Source organism: Carcharodon carcharias, chromosome 1 (genome assembly GCF_017639515.1).
Source record: "Carcharodon carcharias isolate sCarCar2 chromosome 1, sCarCar2.pri, whole genome shotgun sequence".
NCBI classification, from domain to species: Eukaryota; Metazoa; Chordata; class Chondrichthyes; order Lamniformes; family Lamnidae; genus Carcharodon; species Carcharodon carcharias.
The window spans coordinates 161,617,867-161,640,332 of record NC_054467.1 but is presented as its reverse complement, the minus strand read 5'-3'; the positions used below and the strand labels follow the sequence as shown (position 1 = coordinate 161,640,332).

The following is a 22,466-nucleotide window of genomic DNA, read 5'->3' as shown; positions in this document are numbered from 1 at the left end:
AAATTCAAATAATACGAAGAACAATTTGGCTATGTATATCAATGATGTACAAATTTTCAAAGCATTTAAAAATTGTTCAATTAAACCAAAGGAACTTTAAAGGAAATGCTTAACTAAAGGAACTTCCCTCCCACTAATAAATAGTTTCTCTTAGAATGCACTTTACACAAGAACATAAGAAATAGGAGCTGGAGTAGACCATTAAGCCTGGTCTGCCAATTCAATACTATCAAGGCCGATCTTTGGCTTCAACTCCACTTTTCCACCTGCTCTGCATATCCCTTTATTCCGAGAAATCAAAAATCTATCTATCCCAGCCTTAAATATCATGAACAATGGAGCATCCATAATCCTCTGGGGTAGCGAATTCCAAAGATTCACAACCCTGTGAGTGAAGTAATTTCTCCTCATCTCAGTCCTAAATGGTTGGCCCCTTATACTGAGACTGTGCTCCTGTGTTTAGATTCCCCGACCAGCAGAAGCAACGTCTCAGCATCCACCCTATCAAATCCTTTCAGAATTTAGTAGTTACAATTAGATTGCCTCTCATTCCTCTGAACATCAGAGAATATAGAGCCAATTTACTCAGCCTCTCATCATATACCAACCCCTGTCATCCCAGCGACCAATTTACTGAACCTTTACTGTACCGCTTCTAATGCAAGTATATCTTTCCTTAAATATGGAGAACAAAACTGGAAAAGAATCATACATTTGAATTCCTTTAAATATAGTTTTTCCCACATATGTTAAATTGAAACCACTATAGTTATATCTTTAGGAATTTATTTTAAAAAGGAGAGTCATTCTAATAAGTGTGAAGACAAGATCAAATGTAGCTAGAAGTCACTGTATCTCAATAATGTGACTTTATCAGACAGCGCAATAAAAATAATTTAAGAGTGATTTTGAATATGTCAACAGTGGATGGCCCACTTAAACAGGCCATACTCTCAATGGATGAAAGATTTAAAAACAAAATGGTTACTCACCTGACAAGATTTTATAAAGGTATCCTTGGAAGTTTAAACATTAAATAGAGGTTTGAGATAACACTGGGCTAATCCAGTAGTGCTACTGTTTACTTCAGTTACACGTGCTTGGCATTCCAGTTGTTTTCAAATGCATTAATGATGTAATATGCATTTTCAGATTGCAAGATTCTAAGGTAATTATCACCTATTAAGCTATAAAGACAAGCAAATATTCTTTCAAAGCAATTGCCATTAATCTTTTATAAAAATATAAATGCTTACCCTAAATCCTCTGTGCAGCCGATCTTTCATAACACCAATGAATTCTTTGTAACTTAGTTGATCATCTTTGTCCACATCAAAGATTTTGAAGACTGTATTTACCAAGTGTGAAGAAAGCTTGAGGTCTGTGGCCACATATACTGCACGCTTGAACTCATCTGTATAAACATGCCAAAAGAAGAGCTAAAAGTAAGAAATCACCTTTTGTGTAAGTTACAGATCAGCCAAAGCTTGAAAACCCAGCTAAGAACCACTTTAAATTTTTTTGACTAAGTTAGAAACAAAAATTTTAAAAATGACTTCAATATCAAAAAAAATTTAAGGGATAAAATTAACCTTCAAAATTGTACAAATGTTTTACAAACTTTAATGGTGAACTCAGGAGAAAGGCAACCTTTTCAGAAGTTATATAAATTACACATTCAAGAAAATATGACACGAATGAGCAAATGATTTATCAAGATTGATCTCAGCAATTTAAGTATTATGAATGACTTTGGTTCCAACATTCAGTATCTGAATAAAACTTTCAGAAAGGGCTACAACTTACTATTCTGTCTTAGTTACTGTGACAATTTTCTAAATATAGAATTAATTTTCATACATTTTTACAATAAACATTCTATTATCTATTATATGTTTCATTGTAATTTGCTACCAAAGCTGATATTACTACAGTGTCAGCCAAGTGATGTTTTATATTTTCAGGTCAAATCATGATCACCTTCATTATTACTTCATCTTCTATCTACCACATTCAGGGTACTAACTAGATAACCTTAGGAAAACGATAAAAAATCAGTCTATGTATAATAGGAGAAAAACAGTGTCAGTGAGTTTAAAGCAGTAATTCATATAATTCTGACTTATCAGAAATAACTTTGAAAATAAAATTGAAAACTAGCCAAAAATGGGTTAAAATGCTGTTTAAGAACATAAGAACCTGAGAGGCCAAAAAGGGGTCAAAGTAAACAATTACTTAAGACATCATTGTAAAACTGTAAACCAATGCTAAAAGGCATTAAACCTGCCTTGCTATTCATGACTTAAAATTATGCTAATAGTTCAAAATATTAAATAGACATGCAAAGCGGACTTTGATAAGCAAATCCTACTTTGCTAATCAAAGCACACAAGCCAAATAAGGATTTCTGAACAAAATTATTTTTAGTTGTTTGGTAGTACAGAACTCGCGTATTGCTGAAAAAAGAGATATGCGATTGAAGCTTTTTGTCTTGCAGTCATCAGGACACTTTGCAAGTATACCAATAATAAATAGAATAGTAATGTATACTGCATGAGCAGAGGGTGCTGATTGGTTGGCAAATTGACTCTGATTGGTAGAGGCCTTGCCATGGAAAATGCACCAGGGAACAGTTAACTGTCAAGCTTTTGTTCAAATTCAAACCAGGCAGGTTGACTGATTGGTCATGGCATTGCCATAGAGAATGAACTAGGGAATGCCTGTCCCCCAAGCTTTTGTTTAGTTGAAAAAGGCATCATGCATGGACATGCTCCTTCTGTCTGCAAAGGACAGGGCCACGTGAATATATGTAGCTTCTTGCATATCTTGTAAGTGAGCCACATTGTGAGCCCGGCTGCTAATCTTAAATTGATATTCAGTGTAATTCTTAGCAAAATCGGGATTGTTTAGCAAGTGACGCCAATTGCAGAATCACACATATAACGTTGGGCACTACGTTTTGAGTTTTGCAAGCACTGGCTAGATGGATGCAGTCTGCACGTTGCCTGTTACGAACAGCCGAAGGGATGTGCTGTCTGATAAGATCCACCAGACATTGGGACTTACAGCCTACGTACCTGGCATACCTACAGCACTGAAATTCATATGCCACATTACTCATCTCTGTGATAGGCAGCACATCTCTTTGGCTTGATGGCAGCATTCTGTTGGTAAACAATACCATTCGTGCTGCTACTGCACAATAACAGCATGAAACTGTTAGCTTCACCTGTTGCTCAAATTTTTGAGACACCTTACCCTTTTCAGGGTAATCTGAGGCAGACTGGGCACTTTTCAGGACTGAAAGTGGCAGCCTTAGGCCCATTCATAAGTTTGTGAAATATACAATGAGCAGTGATCTGATCAGGGTAGTGTTATCCTGCAGGATGGCTTTGATGCACTCTATTTCAGCATCAAGTTTGCACGCTTCGGCCCTATTTATGAGGTTGTCGATAAGGCTAATCTCATAGCGCGTGGAACTCTATGAAAATGATTTTCCCCATATGAACTAATTTTTTTGGAAACAGTTTGAAATGAATGCACTAGTATTATACAACTTTGCTCACCTTGTCCAATTGATCGATTTGCAAAATTATACATTTGCATTGCAATGGCAAAGTCCTCCAAGTTATTCAGGAATTGAAAAAAAGATCTGAATTCATCAAAAGTGATGCCCTAAAATGCAAACAATATATAATAATTATCAAGTGAAACATTTTGTGACTCAAATGGTATGTAGGTTCCAATTAAAAGGCCTTTAATTGTATCTGATTGGGTACTATATTTGATTTATTGTTCTGGGGTTCCATATCTAACACTTCATGTGTGATATGACCCAGCAATAGAAGGTTAATACTAGACTTGATGATCACTCACAGAGTGAAAAATCTCTGAAGGTCAGCAAACTTTCCACAGATTAGGTCAAAGATTCTTTCACCTGTTCTTTTCAACACAATTCAGCTGAAATAAAATTTTGGAAAAGAACACACTCTTTAATGAGTGCCAAGTACTAATTGTTTACTTACAGCGCTCAGGCAACTTTTAGTGTCTATAAACATAGCCCTCTAAGGCAGATCTTTTGACTTTTGACACCAAATAAAAGATTTGCTCATGTCTGTCTGCAAATTTCAACCTTTAGAACATTGCACAACTTCACCCACTACCTTATTTATATATTTCTGAAGCCAAGAAAGCAAGCTAGAATCTAAGAAAAATGAACTTAAAAGAAGTATTTTTATAATAAAATGCAAAAATGAAAAAAAATGTGCAAAAACTATGTAAATGGAAGGAGCCACAGCTAATCAGCATCTTCATCCAGCTTTTTTGGTGTGGTTAAGTCCCATTGTGAGCAGAACACAACAGGTAAGAAGAAATACACAATGTTGCAAAAATCGTTAATGACTTTCATAACCAATGAAGTACCATTTTTTAAAATTCTATACCTTATTTTTCCCCACAGGAAAGTTTGAAAATTTAGTTTAATTTTCAAATGCAACATTTTAATAAAGGTAAATAGAAAAGCAGCAAACTTTACATTAATAATCTTATATTTTGTGTGCTTGTAGATTTCTTTGAACCAAGCATCATCTCCAATTGATTGGTAGGCAGACAACCTACTCCTGGTTTTCTGTCAATACAGGTACAGTGTCTCATTACCAGCAACTTCAGGACCGAGGACGTGCTAGATTTTAGATCTTGCTAGATTTCGGGTCACATCAGTTTGGGAGGGGTCAAAGGTTGCTTGGAGTGCAGGAATAGACTGGCATGCTAGCGGCAAAGGAGATAGCTAGTCAGGCGTCACACCGCACCAATGCAGAGCCTAGCCGAATCGTCCAGGTAAGTTTTTTTTATTTTACTCCATTAAAATTGATGCAGGGCACATTGTAAAAATGTCTGGTTTTCAGACAACTTTGGTTTAGCGATAGCCGGATTTGAGGCATTCAATGGGCTGAATTTTCCTAGTGCTGTGATGCTGGGATTAGAGGCAGTGGGGCTGGGAAAATAACAGTGCTGTGCCAGAACAGGTCCCAACACATCCCCAACTCCAGGGAAGTTTCCTGTGGGTGGATGGGGACCCAGATCAGCTGCCTGTACTACAGACGCATGCAGCCAATTAAGTTAATTAAGGACCCAATGAGGTCCAAATGTGCAGGTGCGCTGGCATTTTGCCACTGGTGGGCTGAATGCAGAGGCCACCATCTACATGAAGGTAGCCTCCCTGTGACCTGTCAGGGGATCTTGGAGCCAGAGCGTCCATGCTCCAAAGAGGTCAGTAGGAAAGGCTGCACTTAGGGTCCAAACGATGCACCCAGAGGGTTTCCTAACAGTTTCCCCCAATAATTTTAACTTTAAAAACACACCCCTCCGAGGCCACCTTCATGTTTAGGTGCCCCCATGGTCCCATCATGCCTCAGCTGCATCCACCTTTCCGGTTGGGGTGCTGAGGACCTACAGCTATCGGCTCTCTAATTGGGCTGGCAAGATTGAGAACCTACCTGACATCCTTAAAAGGACAAAAGCAGGGGAACGGCCAGTTAGAGGGCTGCTTCCAGGAAGATTGTGTTGTCAGGAGAGCTGTTGGTATAGGCTTGGGACTCCCATTTGGTCCAGATATCGAGGTCCCAAAGCCAGTGGGAAAATCCAGCTTGTTGTGCCAGACATTTTTCAGTGGCAGCATTCTCACCTCTGAATCAGAAAGTCATGGACTGAAATCCCACTCTAGAGTGTTGAGCACATGACCAAGGGAGTACTGCACTGTTGGAGGAATTACCTTTCAGGTGAGACATTAAATCGAGGCTCCATCTGCTCTCTCAGGTGGACATAAAAAGTTCTACCTATGATACTATCCAAGGAAAAGCAGGGGAGTTGGTCTGGTCAATACTTATCCCTCAGTCATCAAAACAGATCATTTGGTAATTATCACATTAATGTTTGCGGGGTCTTGCTCTGTGCAAACTGGTTGCTGCATTTGCCTACATCACAACAGTGACTACATTTCAGAAACACTCAATTGGTTTTGAAGCACTTTAAACTACCCTAAGATCAAGAAAGACAGCAAGTGCAAGTTCTCTCTTTGGAGCAAAATGGCATGGGACGCACAAGTGTTCCAATGCAGTTCTTCTTCCAAACTTGTGGCAGTTGCCTAGCTTCCACTCAGTATCTTATTACAATAACATAACAGAGAGTCAGAAATAACCATGTTATGAATTATGGGAAAGTCATGTCCAACCAATCCACATTGCAGAACAATTCATCATAGCCTCTTCATTGGCATTAGCATTTTAACAATCAATGTAGACATGACAAAGTAACCATCTTCAAAACTGGAGATTGAATTTGTTCGACAGCCGCATCATTTCAAGCTCAGTCGCAGGTTATAGAATTCAAATTGCCATAAATGAAATTATTATGAATGCATTCTTAATAAAATTAAGATGTTCTACAGATACCATACTTAAAATACTGCTAAATCAGAGATTCTCATTGCTGGGGAATAACCTAGAGGCTACAACAACAGCACAAATGATGACAATGAAATGGCAGAAATGTTGAATGCTTATTTTGCATTTAGCAGGGAGACTAACAAGTTGGGAAAGGCACTAGAAGTATGATCAAAAAAGATGTAAGTATATTTAAGGCAAAAAGGGAGTGATAATTGACAAATTAATCAAACAAAGGGTTAGATAATTACATCCATGCTTATTAAAAGAAGTTAGGGAAGAGGTAGCAGAGACATTATTAGATGATCTAGAAACTAAAAATATACAGGTAATCAAGAGTAGTTAGCATGGATATCAAAAGGAAGGTCATGCTTGATCAATCTTAATGAATTCTTTGAAGAAGTAATAAAGGTAATGTAGTAGATGTAGTATATTTGTATTTTCAAAAGGCCTTCAATAAAGTATTGCATACTAGGCTCATAACTAAGGTCACAGCCTGTGTATTTAGGGAACAGTTAATAGAATGCAGACCAAGCTGGTTACAAAACAGGAAACAGAAAGTAGGGTTTAAGCGTAACTATTCAGGCAGGCAAAAGGTGGGAAGTGGTGTTCCACATGGATCAGTGCACAGAACACAGCTGATCTCAGCTTACATAATTTGGACTCAGGAATCAAAAGTACAATTTCGAAATTTGTGGACGACACCAAATTTAAGGGTATAATTAGCACTGAGAAAGACAGCACTAAAATACAAGACAACATTAATAAACAAGCAGAATGGGCATGTAATTGGTATATTAATTTCAATATAGAAAGTGTGAGGTGATGTATTTTGATAGGAAGCATAAAGAGGCCACTTACTATTTGGATAAGAATCTAAAGGGATAGATGAGCAAAGGGAGCTGGGGTATAGATATACAAGTCACTAAAAGTAGTGATATAGGTTAATAAGGTCTTTAAGATGAAACAAATTAAGTATCGTGTTCATCTCTAGGGGGACATAATTGAAAAGCAGAGGAGTTATTTTAAACTTATATAATGCCTTGGTCAGGCTGCACTTAGGAGAGGCGATAGTGGTATTGTCGCTGGACTAATAATCCAGAGTGCCCAGGGTAATGCTCTGGGGACGCAGGTTCAAATCCCGCCATAGCAGATGGTGGAATTTGAATTCAATAAAAATATGGAATTGAAAGTCTGTTGATGACCATGAAACCATTGTCGATTATCTGTTATTCTTACCTGGTCTGGCCTACATGTGACTCCAGATGCACAGCAATGTGGTTGACTCTTAAATGCCCCCTGAAATGGCCTAGCAAGCCACTCAGTTTATCAAACTGCTACAAAGTCACAAAAAGGAATGAAACCAGACAGGCCACCTGGCATCGACCTAGGCACCGGAAATGACAAAGACAATCTCAGCCCTGTCGACGCTGCAAAGTCCTCCTTACTAACATCTGGGGCTAGTGCCAAAATTGGGAGAGCAGTCTCACAGAATAGTCAAGCAACCATCTGGCATAGACAGGAATCATACCTTACAGATAATGTCCCAGACACCATCATCACCATCTCTGGTTACATCCTGTCCCACCGGCAGGACAGACCCAGTGGGAAGTGGCGGCACAGTGGTTTACAATCGGGAAGGAGTTGCCCTGGGAGTCCTCAACATTGACTCCGGACCCCACGAAGTCTACTGGCATCAGGTCAAACATGGGCAAGGAAACCTCTTGCTGATTACCATGTACCGCCCTCCCTCAGCTGATGAATCAGTGCTCCTCCATGTTGAACACCACTTGGAGGAAGCACCGAGGGTGGGGGACTTAGGGGACTTCAGTGAGGCCCACATCCCTTGAATGAATGAAAAAAATAGGCTTGGCTGAGAACCCAGACTCATAAAAGAATTAACTCTGTTTACACAGATATAGAGAAGTGCTGATTTTTCTGGATTGACATCTCTATGAGGTTATACGAAGTTGTTTTTCTCTGATCTTTTTTGCCAAAGGCTCAATGTTTATTTGCACATGGTTAAGAGGTGTCAAGTGCTTAAAGCTTCTGTTATTGATACTTTAATAGTCTGGTCGATCAACACTTTTATAGAGTTGTAGTAATGCCAGTTTTTAAAAAAAAATTACGAATAGGTCTTTGTTTTAAGAAGTAGTTTCACACATGTCATTGTTGCCATAGGGTTCATCGGTTCTGTACATAATGTATACTGGAGGAATGAACATGGAAGGGTGACGACCTAAAATGGAATCAAACAACTGAGACAAAATCCTGGAGAACCAAGGTAGGCCTTTGAACCTCCAATCTGCGACCGGGGGCGCAGGCCCAGCTCCATACCACACCCCTTCACCAGACTGAAAATAGCGGAATAGCGAGAAATTTCCCAACACTTCATATAATTCTTTTGCTTCAATGTCAGACTTGTAATGTCTGCCTTGGTAGAAAAAATCTGGCCCATAGTATCATGAAGTATTAAAGTGGCTGGAGTTGTTTTCTCTAGAAAACAGAAGGCTGAGAGGGGACCTGATGAAAGTCTACAAGATTATGAAAGGGTTAATGGGATAGACAGAGAAATGATTCCATTTGTGGGGTATCTGAAACCAGAGGTTATAAAAACAAGACAGTCACCAATAAATCCAGGATGGAATACAGAAGAAATCTCTTTACCCGGAATAGTCAGAATGTGAAATTTGCTACTGCAAGGATGAATTGAAGCAAATAGTATAGAAGCATTTAAGGGGCAGCTAGCTAAACCTATGAGGAAGAACGGAACAGAAGGATATGTTAACAGGGTTAGATGAAGAGGGGTGAGACCAGGCTCATGTGCAGTATAACACCAACATTGAACAATTGGGTCAAATGTACTGTTTCTGTGCTGTGGAATTGATGTAATTCTATGTATAAAAACATATTTACTTAACTGAACAGCTAAAATTAAAACAGCAATTAACTTTCCCAAGTTCCTACAAATATATATTGAAATTGATCAGAAAATGAAACAATACTGTTGATCAGAACTTTTAAAATGTTCTCCCCGTTCATTAATTTTTGCAGTTTATTTCCCTGCAGTCCTACTTTTAAATCATCTAGTCACACACAGACAATTATATACTTATGCAAGGCAATATTAAGGTTTCAAAATCTTGGACAATAAAATTTTGTGTCAGTTGCTTTCATTACAAGTCTGACATTGAAGCAAAAGAATTATGTGAAGTGTTAGCTTATTAAAAGCAGAGGTACAAAGAGGTATGAGAATATTTTGGTGGGGCTTGGCTCAAAAAACTTTTAGGAAGACTGTTGTAATTAATAGTGGTCCTGGTATACAACTCCAGAGGTGACCTGGAGGAAGTGGAGAAATCTGAGCCACTGACAAAAAAATAAGTAATCTCAGCAGGTGAATGGTAAAGTGTCACTAAAAAAAGCTAAAGTTTTTCCACTTTATTTTCAACAGAATTACATTTGAAGTGTAGTGGAAACCTGAAGAGGGGGGCAGCAGTAAGTCAGAAAAGGGGAGAGGCTGAGGTGATAACCAAAGACAGTGACTGAATACACAGCATGACTAGAGAATTTAGAAGTCCAGAGGAGAGAACAAAAAGGAGAAAACATTAAAGGACTACAGGAGTTCAAACTGAAAACAAACATCCAGAGAAAGAAAAGAAATTAAAAAAAACTTGACCTTCCCATCTTCAGGATGCTACAAAGTGCTTGACGGTTAATAAATCACTTTTGAAATCTAGGGCAGGATTTTCACTCCTGAGGTGGCTAGCTTGAGTTAGGAAATTTCCCGATGGAGGTGCAGGATGGAGTCGTGTCCACCACCCCTAGACGCAGATCAGAAGTGGCCACAGGAGCCATCAAGTGCCGAAGTGGGCTGGTTTAAAAGGCCCGACCTACTTCTCTGCAACTTCGTCCCAAATGTTTTGTTAAACATTAGGGACTCTAGCCCTCAACCCTCACCCACTCTAGCCTGCAACCCTCACCTGTGCCGACTCATGCACCCACTTTCCCCCAATGGCCTCTATGCCTCACCCATCACCATGGTCCCTAAAAGCCCCTATGCCAACTACATGCCAACTCATGACCCTGCACCCACAATCTTTGCACTTACAACCTCCATACACAATAGACAGACCTCAGTAGCCATGCTAAGATGAAATAAAATAAAGTTCTAAATATCTATTACAAGAGTTCATTATATATATAAAAAATCCCATTCATGAATTCTGCAAAAATCCAGCCTGTAATCTCTGTAGTTTTGTAGGTACACACAACAGCTAATTTGTGAACAGCAGGGTCTTGCAAACAGAAGAGATTAATAACATTCAAGCTGTTATTTCATGGTGCACTTGGCCAGGATATGAGGAGAACTCCTCTTTGAAAATGTGCAAGGGAATTTTTTATACCAACCTGAAAAAAGTTCAATTTACAGTCTCATCTAAAAGGTGATAACTCTGACAGTGTAACACTCTTGGAGTACTGTAATGAATGGGGAGCCTAGTTCAAGCCCTGGAATTGGTCTTAGCCCCATAATTTTCTAAATCAGAGGAGACATACTACCACTGAACCAAGATGACAGCTATTACTTAATAATTGTGAGGAAAATATTACAAAAACTGTAAAATAAGGAAAAGAATGAGAGAAAATACAAAAAGAAATCAGACATGAGAGAAAAATTCATAAAAACTGGAGGATTGCCAGAGCAGAGAAAATGCAGAACTCATTTTTGCTTTTTGACATGAACAGTATTTGATAGGTTTTGTTGTATAAAGTGGCATACCTTCCATTTTGATTATTGTAACAAATATCTATTTGGCAAGGGAAAAATATTGGGCCACTTTAATTGACTGTTGCGCTAATTTAAATTTGTTATATAATTATAGTTACAGAAATGCAAATTGTTGCTGCCATTCAATTTCTGGCATTGCTTATCTTAGCAATGTTGTGGTCAGAGTGTTGGTGAGAGAAGTGAAAGTGATGCTGTTGGGGTTGGGGTAAATGTGAAGGGGGAAGGGAACGCCCCCTTAGGCATTCCAGCTTTGTGAGTGAGCAATCACAGGGGACATAAAGGCATGGCTGAAAAGGGAGAGGGGCTTCTGGGGTTAAAAAAATTTGGGGAGAGCAAGTGAAGTAAAAAATCCTGTTGAAGTGTTAACTATTGAAAATGGATTGCTGTCAGAGCTTAGCACCATTTTATACGTCAATACTTGCTTCCATTTTATGCAAGGAATTAAAATATCATATACAAATAAAAAATACTGTATGCCAAGTTAAATACACAAAACTGTACCTTAGCTCAAATTGCAATTTTGGCAATTTATTTAATTTAAAGGGAACAGTATTCGAAAGACAGTACATTTCGCAAGATGAGGCTAAGAAATTAAAATATAATCCTAATGAACTAAATGCAATGCTGCCCAGTATACAAAATAAACAGATTTTTCTGGTTTCACAAGCTTAACTGCCACCGCTGCTAACATGCAGCAATTTAAAGCAAATAGAATTGTTTGCACATTTTCCAAGATAGATTAACCTGATCCTTTTATAAACAAAAACAGAAGAAATATATCCAAAACATCCCACACCTAAAGGATTACTTGTAACACCAGCTCTATTGATTTGCATTGATGCAATTACTTACTGCAAGATTTTTCTATTGCTCAGATACCCCACCGATAACAGACATCTGTTATCAACAAATGAGGTGATGAGCAATAACACTCTTGACTATTCTTAGCAGCTGAACTCTTTCAAAATATCTCTTCACCTACTGATAAGAGCTTCTCAGTTATCAATAAACTTTTACCAATAACCTAATCATCGGCCAATTAAATAGTTGGTCTGGTTTGAAAGGAGAAACACTATTTTCTTTTAAAGGGCAATATTTAGGCGACTCTGTTTTGGAAGCGATAAAGCAGAAGTGTTCAACCTTTTCACGTGAGGGGCCACATTTCATTTTTTTCCTCACCCAAGGGGCCGATGAGTAAATTTCAGAGAGATAAGGTTTGGCACAACGTTAGACATGAATTTAAAAAAAAGTCAAAGCAATAAATTGGTAATTTAAAAACAAGAGTAATTAACAAAAAAGACTATTAAAAAGTGCCAAGCAGCAGAGCTAACCAATAAAACCTTTTTTTTTTCCTTTTCACTTAAGAAGCAGAGCTAGACAGACAGACTAGGCCCCAAGTCCTGGACATCAGGGAAGGGGTGGGGACCAGGTCCGAACTATGCAGTTTGGTTCAGCCAACACTGACTTTGCATTTGCCTCTGGTGGCACACAAACTGAACTGGCCTCCCCAAAATTTATACTAAACTGGGGGTCAGAAGTGGGTTGGTAGCCTTTCAGCCTAGGTTTTCGTCCTCTCCCAACCTGCTTTGTGAATAGGTCTTTGGGGAGGGAGGAGGAGGAGGATGGGTGACAATATTAGAAATGCAGGTCCCTTTAAGTGTAAACTGGACAAGCTTCAGAGTGAATTGAGAACAGGTAATGCTGATTGATGCCTGTATTTAAGAGCTAGGTTTTTCCCCAGTAGGGAGGTTTTGCCTCAGCACAGGGAAACAATCCAGAAGGGAAGGACAGTGGTAGTGTTTGCACTGAACTATAGTTTAAATATAAAACAGTTGAGATTCACAGAATGTCTTCTACTGCCTGATTCAGTGAATGAATATCCACCTATTAGACAAGAGGAAGGGTCTTGTGTGTGTGCCCAGTTTACTCCCAGTCTCAGGGTTCTCTCACACACACACACACACACACACACACACACACACACACACACAAACTAACTCACTATACTGCCAGGCCCAGGGGTTTTTTACATTTTACCGCTGAGGAGGAATTCAGGACGGCTGTAAAGGTGCCAAAACATGCTTCCTCACTCCACCCTGCCTGAGACTTCAGCTGTCTCAGGCAGGGGACTGTGCAGGTGCTGTTGCTGCGACTGCTGTTTCTTGAGGCTTCCCTAGCTCACTGTGCAATTTGGCCCCAATGCTACTTTAGGGGGCCAGCGCTGGTGGCAGGAGGGTGAGAAAGACAGTTCACAGCAAAAGGTGCAGAGAGAATCACCATAGCTACTCACTTTCACACTGCTTGCTGCTCCTCCAATCACGGACAGTTTATCTCCTGTGGGAGTTGGAGGAGCAGCACCTTGCAGATCTGTCACTTCCACTTACTTGTATTTTGAACAGTGAGTCCATGGGCCAGATAAAGAGGAACAGCAGATCCGATTGTGGCCCACAGGGCATAGATTGGACAGCCCTGTGATAAAGTATTTCAGTGTTTTGTAATTTGTAATTTGAGACTTTCTGAATACAAACTGGGTTAAAAATATATATATATATACTATAAAGATATTAAATATATATATAAAAACATAATTCTACTTTTGTTTCTAAGGTAGTATGGGTGGTCCAGTTAGATTTCTTGTCAATGTTGACCCCCCCAGAATGATGATGGTAGGGATGCAGAAGCTGAATGGCCTGCTCTCGACTTCCTAGATTGTCAAGTAATTATTGAACAGGTAATGAAAGTAAATCAAGCGCAGTGCTGTAATGTTTAAAATTAATCACGAAAGCAACGACCAAAAGTTTCTTTTGACAGATAAAGTAGTAAGGGCTGAATATTAAAAGGGCAGCGAGGGGGGTGGACAGCTCGCACCTGTTCCCCCCTCCCAGCCCACCCCCCAGAAAGGAAAGCCGACATGATGCCAATTTGCTCCACGTTGGCCTGCTCTGCAGCCATAACGCACTGCGGGTGGGCTAAATATGGACCAAGTGGGACATCCACCCTCAATGGGGAGGAAGTCCTGCCCTCAGGAGTTGCCAGCCAATCCGACTGGCCAGCAGCTCCAGTGATCCCAGCAGTGCCAAGAGTACATTAGTGGGTGCTATTGGGACTGCAAGAGGTGGAGAAAGAAGGCTCTCTGGGATCAGGTAAGTCCAGGTTCTTGGTAATGGAGGGTTTGGGAAGCTCAGGGAGGGGGCTGAGGGGTGGGTTTAAGGTTGCAGTCAGGTAGGAAGAAAGGGCAGTGTCCTATTTTAGGGGAGCCACCCTCTGAACCACAAAGGGCAGGCCCTGAAGGTAGAAACACCCCTTCCTTCCCACCCTTTGAAGACATTTTAAAATAAAATCAGGCTGCCCACTCCTGACTGGCTGCCATGACAAACATTTTATGGTGTTGGCAGCTTATTACCAGGATCAACTGGCTAGGTAATAAGCCTAATTGACCCTTGAGTAACTATTTTCGCTACAAGGGCAGATCAGAGACAGGGTATTCTGTAGCAAGTAACACACTTCCTGACTTCCGCAAGGCCTGTCCCCCATTTACAAGGCACAAATCAGATTGTATGGAATACACTCCAATGGACTGGATGAGCGCAGCTCCAACAACACTCAAGAAGCTGGATACCGTCAGCACATAGCAGCCCTTTTGATTGGTACCCCATCCACCATCCTCCCCCACTATCGCTGCACATGGCAGCATGTGGTACCATTTACAAGATGCACTGCAGCAACTTGCCAATCCTCCTTCGACAGTACCTTCCGAACCTGGGACCTCTATCAACTAAGAGGGCAGAGTAGATGATGCATGGGAGCACCTGAAATTTCCCCTCCAAGCTGCACACCATCCTGACTTAGAATTATATCGCTGTTCCTCCACTGTTGCTGGAATTGGAATTCTCTTTGTAACAGTACTATGGATGTACCTATACCAGATGTGCTGCAGTGGTTCATGAAGGTGGCTCATCACCACCTTCTCAAAGGCAACTAGGGATGAGCAACAATGCTGGCATTGTCAGTGACGCTCATATCCCATGAAAGAATTTTTAAAAATCAGGACAAAGCAGTTCGTTGATCACCGCATTAAATAATCAAACCCTTCACCCACAAGCAAATCATGGTTGCAGTGTGCACAAAGTCGAATCATACAGCACAAGAGATCATTAAGATGCACTGCAGCAACTTGCAAAGGCTTCTTCGACAGCACCTCCCAAACCAGAAAGACAAAGGCAACAGGTGCATCACCATCACCCCCGGGTTATCCTCCAAGTCACATACCATCATTCCTTCACCATTGCTGTGGTAAAATCCTGGAACTCTCCACATAACAGCATTGTGGGAGTACCTTCACAAGAAGGACTGCAGCAGCTCAATAAGGTGGTTCCTCAAGAGCAACTAGGGATGGGTAATAAATGCTGGCCTTGACATCAATTCCCACATCCAGAGCTCAAATTTAAAAAAACTCACTGAATTTTTAATCATGAGTTCTGCATGATGTGTTTCCTCCCTAATGCCAAGGTAAAGGACATCAAGGAGAGGATGTAGAGGGGGGAGGATGTGAGCCAGAGGTTGTGGTACATGTCAGCACAGGGGTGACGAGTGAATGAAACTTGGTGGGAGCAGATTTTTGGATGCGCTCAATTTTACAAAGGTTGCAAGGTGGGATATCGGCCAGGAAAGCATGGTAACAATTGAGCCTAGAAATAACAGTGGCATAGCTGAGACTTTAGCAGATTGGCTGAAGCTGAGGCAGAATACTGGCAGAGTCAGGAGAATGTTATGCAGGTACAAGTAGCAAGTCTTAGTGAAAGACTGGATGTGGGGTCAAGAACTCAGCTTAGGCTTAAAAGGACATCATGATACAGTTCACTCTCAGGCAGTGGCCTGGACAGCCACATCATCTGCTTTCAATTTTAACCCACCTCCCTTCCAACCAAAATCCTCATCTTTACTTCTGCTATCTCCAGTTTCTCCAAATCTTTCTTGCAAAAATTCAGTCTAATACTTCACTGCCAGCATCCCATATCACTGTGCCCTACTAGTTCAGCAGTTTTGCTGTACATTGATTTCTTGTCCCCTACGCACTGAATTCAAAATTTTACCTTCATTTGAAACTTCCTCCTTGGCTTTCCTTTACCCAAATTGTGTAATTCTTTGTAGCTATATGTGACAGCTGTGCCCTTTGGTTCTCTAACTAACTCTTGGCTTCTGCGACTCTCCTTCCTTCTATTCCAAGACTCGTGATAGTGACATCAGTTGTCTTGTTTCATAATTCCTTGGCCTTGAAAGCACTCTCAAGACCTAACTTTTCGACCATGCTTAAGTCATCCCTCTTGACCTCCTTGTACTATTTTGCATATGTTTTGCCTCAGTGAACAGTCTTGAAATATCTGTTTGTGTGATTTAAATACCAAATGTTTTGGATCTAGTTAAGAACAGAAATCTGATTTGCGGTATAGGAAAAAAAGACTAAATATTAAGGGAGAATTTTCTCCTTGTCGGGCAGGCAGGCGTGTAGCCAATCGCTGCCTGTGATCAGCTGCATGATGCCATTTTGCGTGGGCGGGCCAATTAAGGCCCTCCCAGCGTGACGTGCACCCGGAAGCGCTTAGCATGTGCGTGAAAGAGCGCAGAATTCTCCCTGAGGCACGAGCTGCCTCAGGGAGATTATTTTGATTTATGAAAAGTTGAATAAAAAAATAAAAAGAAAATTTCAGACATGTCTGTTCATGTGACAATGTCATATGAGCTGGGACATGTCAATCAATTTTAATAAAACTTTTAATTAAACTTAGAAACCATTCATGAAACTTCATCCCGCCCATGGATGAGGTTCCATGAAAAATGCGAAGGCCACCTGGGCTCTTCGCCTGTCCGCCAACCTTAAGGTTGGACGGGCAGCCCAGACAAGTACCTCAATTAGTTTAATGATGGCCTTAATAGGCTTTTGACAGTTCGGCAGGCGTGCAACAGAGTCAGCTGCGCACCCGCCGAACTGAAGATCGGAATGATGTGCGGTGACATCGGGATGCACGCCCAATGTTACCACACATCATTTTACGCATCGGTGAGCAGGCCCCCATCCCCCGACCCCTTCCAGAAGATTCAGGCCTTAAAGTTGATTTTAAAAATCAGTCATTCAGTCTTTCTGCAGATCACATGTAAGACTACATACCTTTTCTTCAGGAATCCTTTGCCGAAAAGACTCCAGATAACTGCCAGTGTTGTCTACATTTGTATAACGTAGTAGAATATGAGCAAAATCTTCTTCACTAATCGTGGTCATTCCTTTGGAATATGAAAGGAATTCAGTCTCCAAAATTTCAGTCTGTATATTATCCATGAACCTAAAGTAACATTACAAAGACTAATAAATGAGAGCACACAATCAAAAAATCAAGTTACTTTGAAATAAAAAATTGGCTAGTAGATATTTTGGAGGAGAACCATAGTGAAAATTACTGAAAATTGCAGTAGTTCTGGGTATGCCTCACTTTGCTTCATAAGGGACTTGTGAGTTAATTGGGTAAAAACTTTCTTATAACCATTAGCCATTTAAAGTGTGTGCAAATATATTACGGTTTCCAGTCCATTTACACCGTCACGTTTTGATGAAGAAAAATACCTAAAATTATATCAGAAATGCAAAACTTTAGTTATGAGGTGAGACATGAATTACTTTAACTGGACGATGTGTAGGGTAAGTTCCTTTCAAAGTAATGAAGGGTTTTGATGTGGCGATTAAGAAAACTATTTCTTCTGGTTGGGGAGTCAGTGACAAGAGGTCATCCATTGAGAGAGGGGCAAAGAACGTTGGTAGAAAGATCTTTCCTGAGGACTGTTAAAAGTAAAGAATTCTCTCCTACGGCAGACATGAATACATCTTTTAAGGCAAATTTTTTTTAAAAATATGAAGCTCAGGCAGTGCTATGTTAATGTTTCAAGTCTGTATGACTCTTCTGTTTCTCTCTCCACAGATGCTGCCAGACCTGCTGAGTTTTTCTAGCATTTTCTGTTTTTATTTCATATTTCCAGCATCCGCAGTACTTTGCTTTTGTTTGGGTAAAATGGCTTCACGTGCATTAACTTTCACAGTTCTACAAAATGCCATCAGGGTTAATTTTAGCTGGTTTGCAAGGTTTTACATGAAATTCCTCCCCTTCCAAAGTATCAGGTCCTGTATCTTGGTTCAATCATTTTGCTGTCATGTTGCCTTGTAAAAATTCTTCCTGCTGCATTTCTGTATCTTGATTAGTCCAAGCTACCTTGAGTCATATTTATCTCTCTGGAGCTTATGCAAGTTTGCTACTAGAGTAGCTAGAGAAGCATCAATTGTTGCCAATCTGGCTGTTTGATAGCCAATCATGTTCTTTGATTGCAAAAGTTATCTTGTAACTTACATAAAACCTAATTTTCATGCCTCTTGCATCTTGATAATGCAGTTTCTAGTTCAACTAATGAGAAAGCTAACTCTTGGTTCACCTTTCTCCTCCAAATTTAACCTCAACGGTCTTTGTAAAACTAAGGTCATGGCTCAGATTTTGCAGTGGTAACAATGGTGAAACTGTCAGTGTTTGTTAACATTACTGAAACTGACCACAAAATCCAAGCCATTGTTTTTCCAAGGTTTCTCTTATCAGTTTCAAAGTGCTCACAGTAACAATGGCATTTATGTACCATCTTACAGGGTTACAAATACATATTTTCTCTGCTCTTAACACCTTCATATTGTAATCCTTAGATTTTTCTCTGAATATTTCTAAAAATAAAAGTATTTAAAAATCAGCAAAATGTCTATAAGCATGAATATAATCTGGAAAAACTCAGCAGGTCTGGCAGCATCGGCGGAGAAGAAAAGAGTTGACGTTTCGAGTCCTCATGACCCTTCGACAGAACTTGAGTTCGAGTCCAAGAAAGAGTTTTCTTTTCAACTCTTTCTTAGACTCGAACTCAAGTTCTGTCGAAGGGTCATGAGGACTCGAAACGTCAACTCTTTTCTTCTCCACCGATGCTGCCAGACCTGCTGAGTTTTTCCAGGTAATTCTGTTTTTGTCTTTGTTTTGGATTTCCAGAATCCGCAGTTTTTTTGTTTATATATATATGAATATAATCTGCATGTCTGGAAGCTGGTTAATCACTTAAGAATTAGCAAGTACAATTAAGTCTACACAGGGAGAATTTCAATTTATGTCTTACTTGTAAAAGTCATCAAAATTCAGCTCTGCTTTGCCTTTTCTTCCAAAAAAATGCACAAGGAGTGTAGTGTCTACAAGGAAACTTTCCTCTGCACGCTGGAGCAAAATAAACAAAAATCGGCATAGTCACATCAGATGCTTTAGAAGGTTTCTGGTTTTCTTATTTATCCATTTGTAAATTTATTTGCTAAAGCTCCATGTTGGAATCAGAATTTCCACTTTTGAGCCAATACTTCCTCTCAAAAACTTTTAACTTTATAAAGCAAATATCTATTTTAAGATATTGCACTCATAACTGGTGAGTATCACCCAGTACCTCTCCCATCTCTTCTCTCATCTCCAATGTCCAATCTAGCTCAAATTTTTTGCCCTTTTCTATTTTATTGATACTAGGGCCATTGTTCTTCTGAACTCTCTCCTCTCGTTCCTTCTAAGCTCAAATGCATCTGCTTACATGTTCTCCTCCTCCTCCATGCATTCTCATTATGTTGAAATCCAGACTATTACTATGACTTATTCTTTCGCATTCTGCAATTTATTACCTTATTCAGTCCTCCATTCTTCCTTCAATTTACAAACTTTTTATAGTCTATTTAGAGTTATTTATTAGTTCTTAACTTAGTTCCTACATAAAAAAAAATTGGGCCTGATTTTCGTGCTTCCCCCACTGGTGGGATTTTAGCAAGGGGAGTGTGAAGTTGAAGGAATGGGATTTCCCTGGGTTCACGCCCAGCGATTTTACGTGGGGTGGGCAAGGTCTCGGACAAGCTGCTCACCCTCCGTCCATTTGACGCCTTTAAGTGGCCAATAATTGACCATTTAAGGGCCGTTTCCTGCCCAGCTTCAATTTTTAGGCTGGTGGGAGGATTTAGCTGGGGTAGGAGAATCTCGAAAATGAATGCCCTGGGACCCCCACAACTTACCTTGCTGTTTGGGACTTTGGCTCCAGCATGTTGAAACACTTCCTCTTCTGTCCACTGCAACTCCTGTCGCTGCAGGGAATAGAAAGCAGCTGTCTAAGACGGGACTTCCTCCCGAGCAAGGGGCAGTTGTCCCATCTGCAGCCACTTAACGCTCATTTGAGTGTAAACTGGCTGTGGGGTAGTGGGTCAGAGTCAGCAGGTTCGGATGGCAGGAAAAGAAACTCCACCATCCAAAATATTCAGGCCTTGGCGTTACCCACTATACACCTTGTTTTCTCAAAAAATACTTTTGTATTCCATGCGAGGTTTACCAATTCCACCATATATTTTCTACCCTTAGTATCTAAAAGTATTGTGGCTTACATAAAGGGAAAATCATGATCAAATTATGCTCAACATTTATAAACATTGTTTAGGTCTCAGCTAGACTATTGTGTTCAATTCTGGGCACTGTATTTTAGGAAGGACATCAAGGTCTTGAAGAGGGTGCAGGAGAGATTTACTAGAATGGTACTAGGGATGATGGATTTGACTTATGTGGATAAACTGCAGAAGCTGGGGTTGTTCTCCTTAAGAGCAGAGAAGATTTGATAGCAGTATTCAAAATTGTAAAGGTCTTGAGAGAATATCTAAAAATAAACTGTTTCCAGTGGCAAAAGGGTTGATAACCAGAGGACATAGATGCAGGGTGACTGGCTGAAGAATCAGAAACAACATAAGGAAACTTTTTTTAACACAGCGAGTTTGTTGTGATCTGGAAGTGCTGCCTGAAAGATTAGTGGAAGTATATTCAATAGTAACTTTCAAAAGGGATTGGGATAAATACTTGAAGGGGAAAAAATTACAGGACCAGAGAGGAAAACGGCAATGTGGAACAATTTGCATAGCCAACCAATCAGAATTCTCCCCACATACAGGATAAATTGTTGTTTTTCTCCTTATATTGGTGTTCTTGTGAAGTGTCCTGATGAGTGCAAGATGGAAAACTTAGACATGTCTCTTTTTTCAGCAATACTCAAGTACACTAAAGCAATGAGGAAAATTAGGAACAATATAAAATGGCACAAATATCAAAAAGTCAACTAAAATGTTTGTAAGTAGAAGAAAAATAAAGCCCTCCTCTAACACCCTCCCCCAACTCCTTGACAGGTAGCATATCAGCCTGTTGCCATTTTTACACAGCCAGTCATGTGCCATGAGAGTGTCCCTTCTTGGAGAGGCAGGACACTTCATTATCACGTTTAAAATTGGCACAATTTAAATTCAATTGCTTCTCTCCAGACTTCCCTGTGCTTGGGAAACCAGACAGCAAAATGGAGGTGGGAGCTGCTAACTCCATAAAGCAAGTGTTTTTCATGAGTCAGGAATAGAAGCAGTGCTCCCCTAGTCTCTCAAGTAAATTTATGGCCTCCCTTCTTCAGAAGGATCCTGTCCCAATTGATAACACCATTCATGCACCCTCCAGTCATGTTCTGAAGCTTATCCAGCAATCCAACCTCCCATCTCCCAACAATAGCTTGCATTTATTTGGCACCTTTAATGTAGTTAACCAATCCAAGGTGCTACACAGGAACATTAACACATAAAACCTGACACAAAGCAACATGAAGACTAGCTGTGTTGCTCTTGCAGAGAAGCAGCATGGACACAACGGGGAGAATGGCCTCCTTCTGTGTGGTAACCATTCTACGATGCTAAGTAATAATAGGACAGGGATTACCAAAAACTGATCAAAAGAGATAGCTTTTAAGGAGCACCCTAAAGGAGGAGAGGGAGGCAGAATGGCTAATGGACAAAATTCCAGAGCTTAGGGCCCGGGCAGCTGAATGCACGGTCATCAAGGGCAATTTAAATCAGGGATGCCCAAAGGGCCAGAATTCAAGGGGCATAGAGGTACTGAAGAGTTGTAGGGTTGGCAGAGATTACATAGTAAGGAAGGGACAAGATCAAGAATGCAAATTTAAAAATCAAGATGTCACCAGGCCAGAAGGCAATGTAGGCTAGCAAGCACAGTGGCAATGGGTGCACGGGACTTAAGTTATGATATGGGCAGCAGAGTTTGAATGAGCTCAGGTGTATGGAGGGTGAAAGCAGGTGGTCAGCCAGTTAAGTATTGAAACAGTTGAGTATA

The 22,466-nt window shown here is 40.2% G+C and overlaps 1 protein-coding gene across 3 annotated transcripts in view; it reads right to left on the bottom strand.

Annotated features, from left to right (window-relative positions):
* Window positions 1–22,466, bottom strand: part of micu3a (mitochondrial calcium uptake family, member 3a) — a 168,502-nt gene that overhangs the window by 27,219 nt on the left and 118,817 nt on the right. For all 3 annotated transcript variants that reach the window (XM_041190688.1, XM_041190850.1, XM_041190769.1), the window contains 4 exons: window positions 19,414–19,508; window positions 17,393–17,564; window positions 3,567–3,675; window positions 1,257–1,414 (listed from right to left, as the gene is read on the bottom strand). In XM_041190688.1, the coding sequence (XP_041046622.1) occupies window positions 1,257–1,414; window positions 3,567–3,675; window positions 17,393–17,564; window positions 19,414–19,508 (534 nt within the window). The remainder of the gene's footprint in view (window positions 1–1,256; window positions 1,415–3,566; window positions 3,676–17,392; window positions 17,565–19,413; window positions 19,509–22,466) is intronic.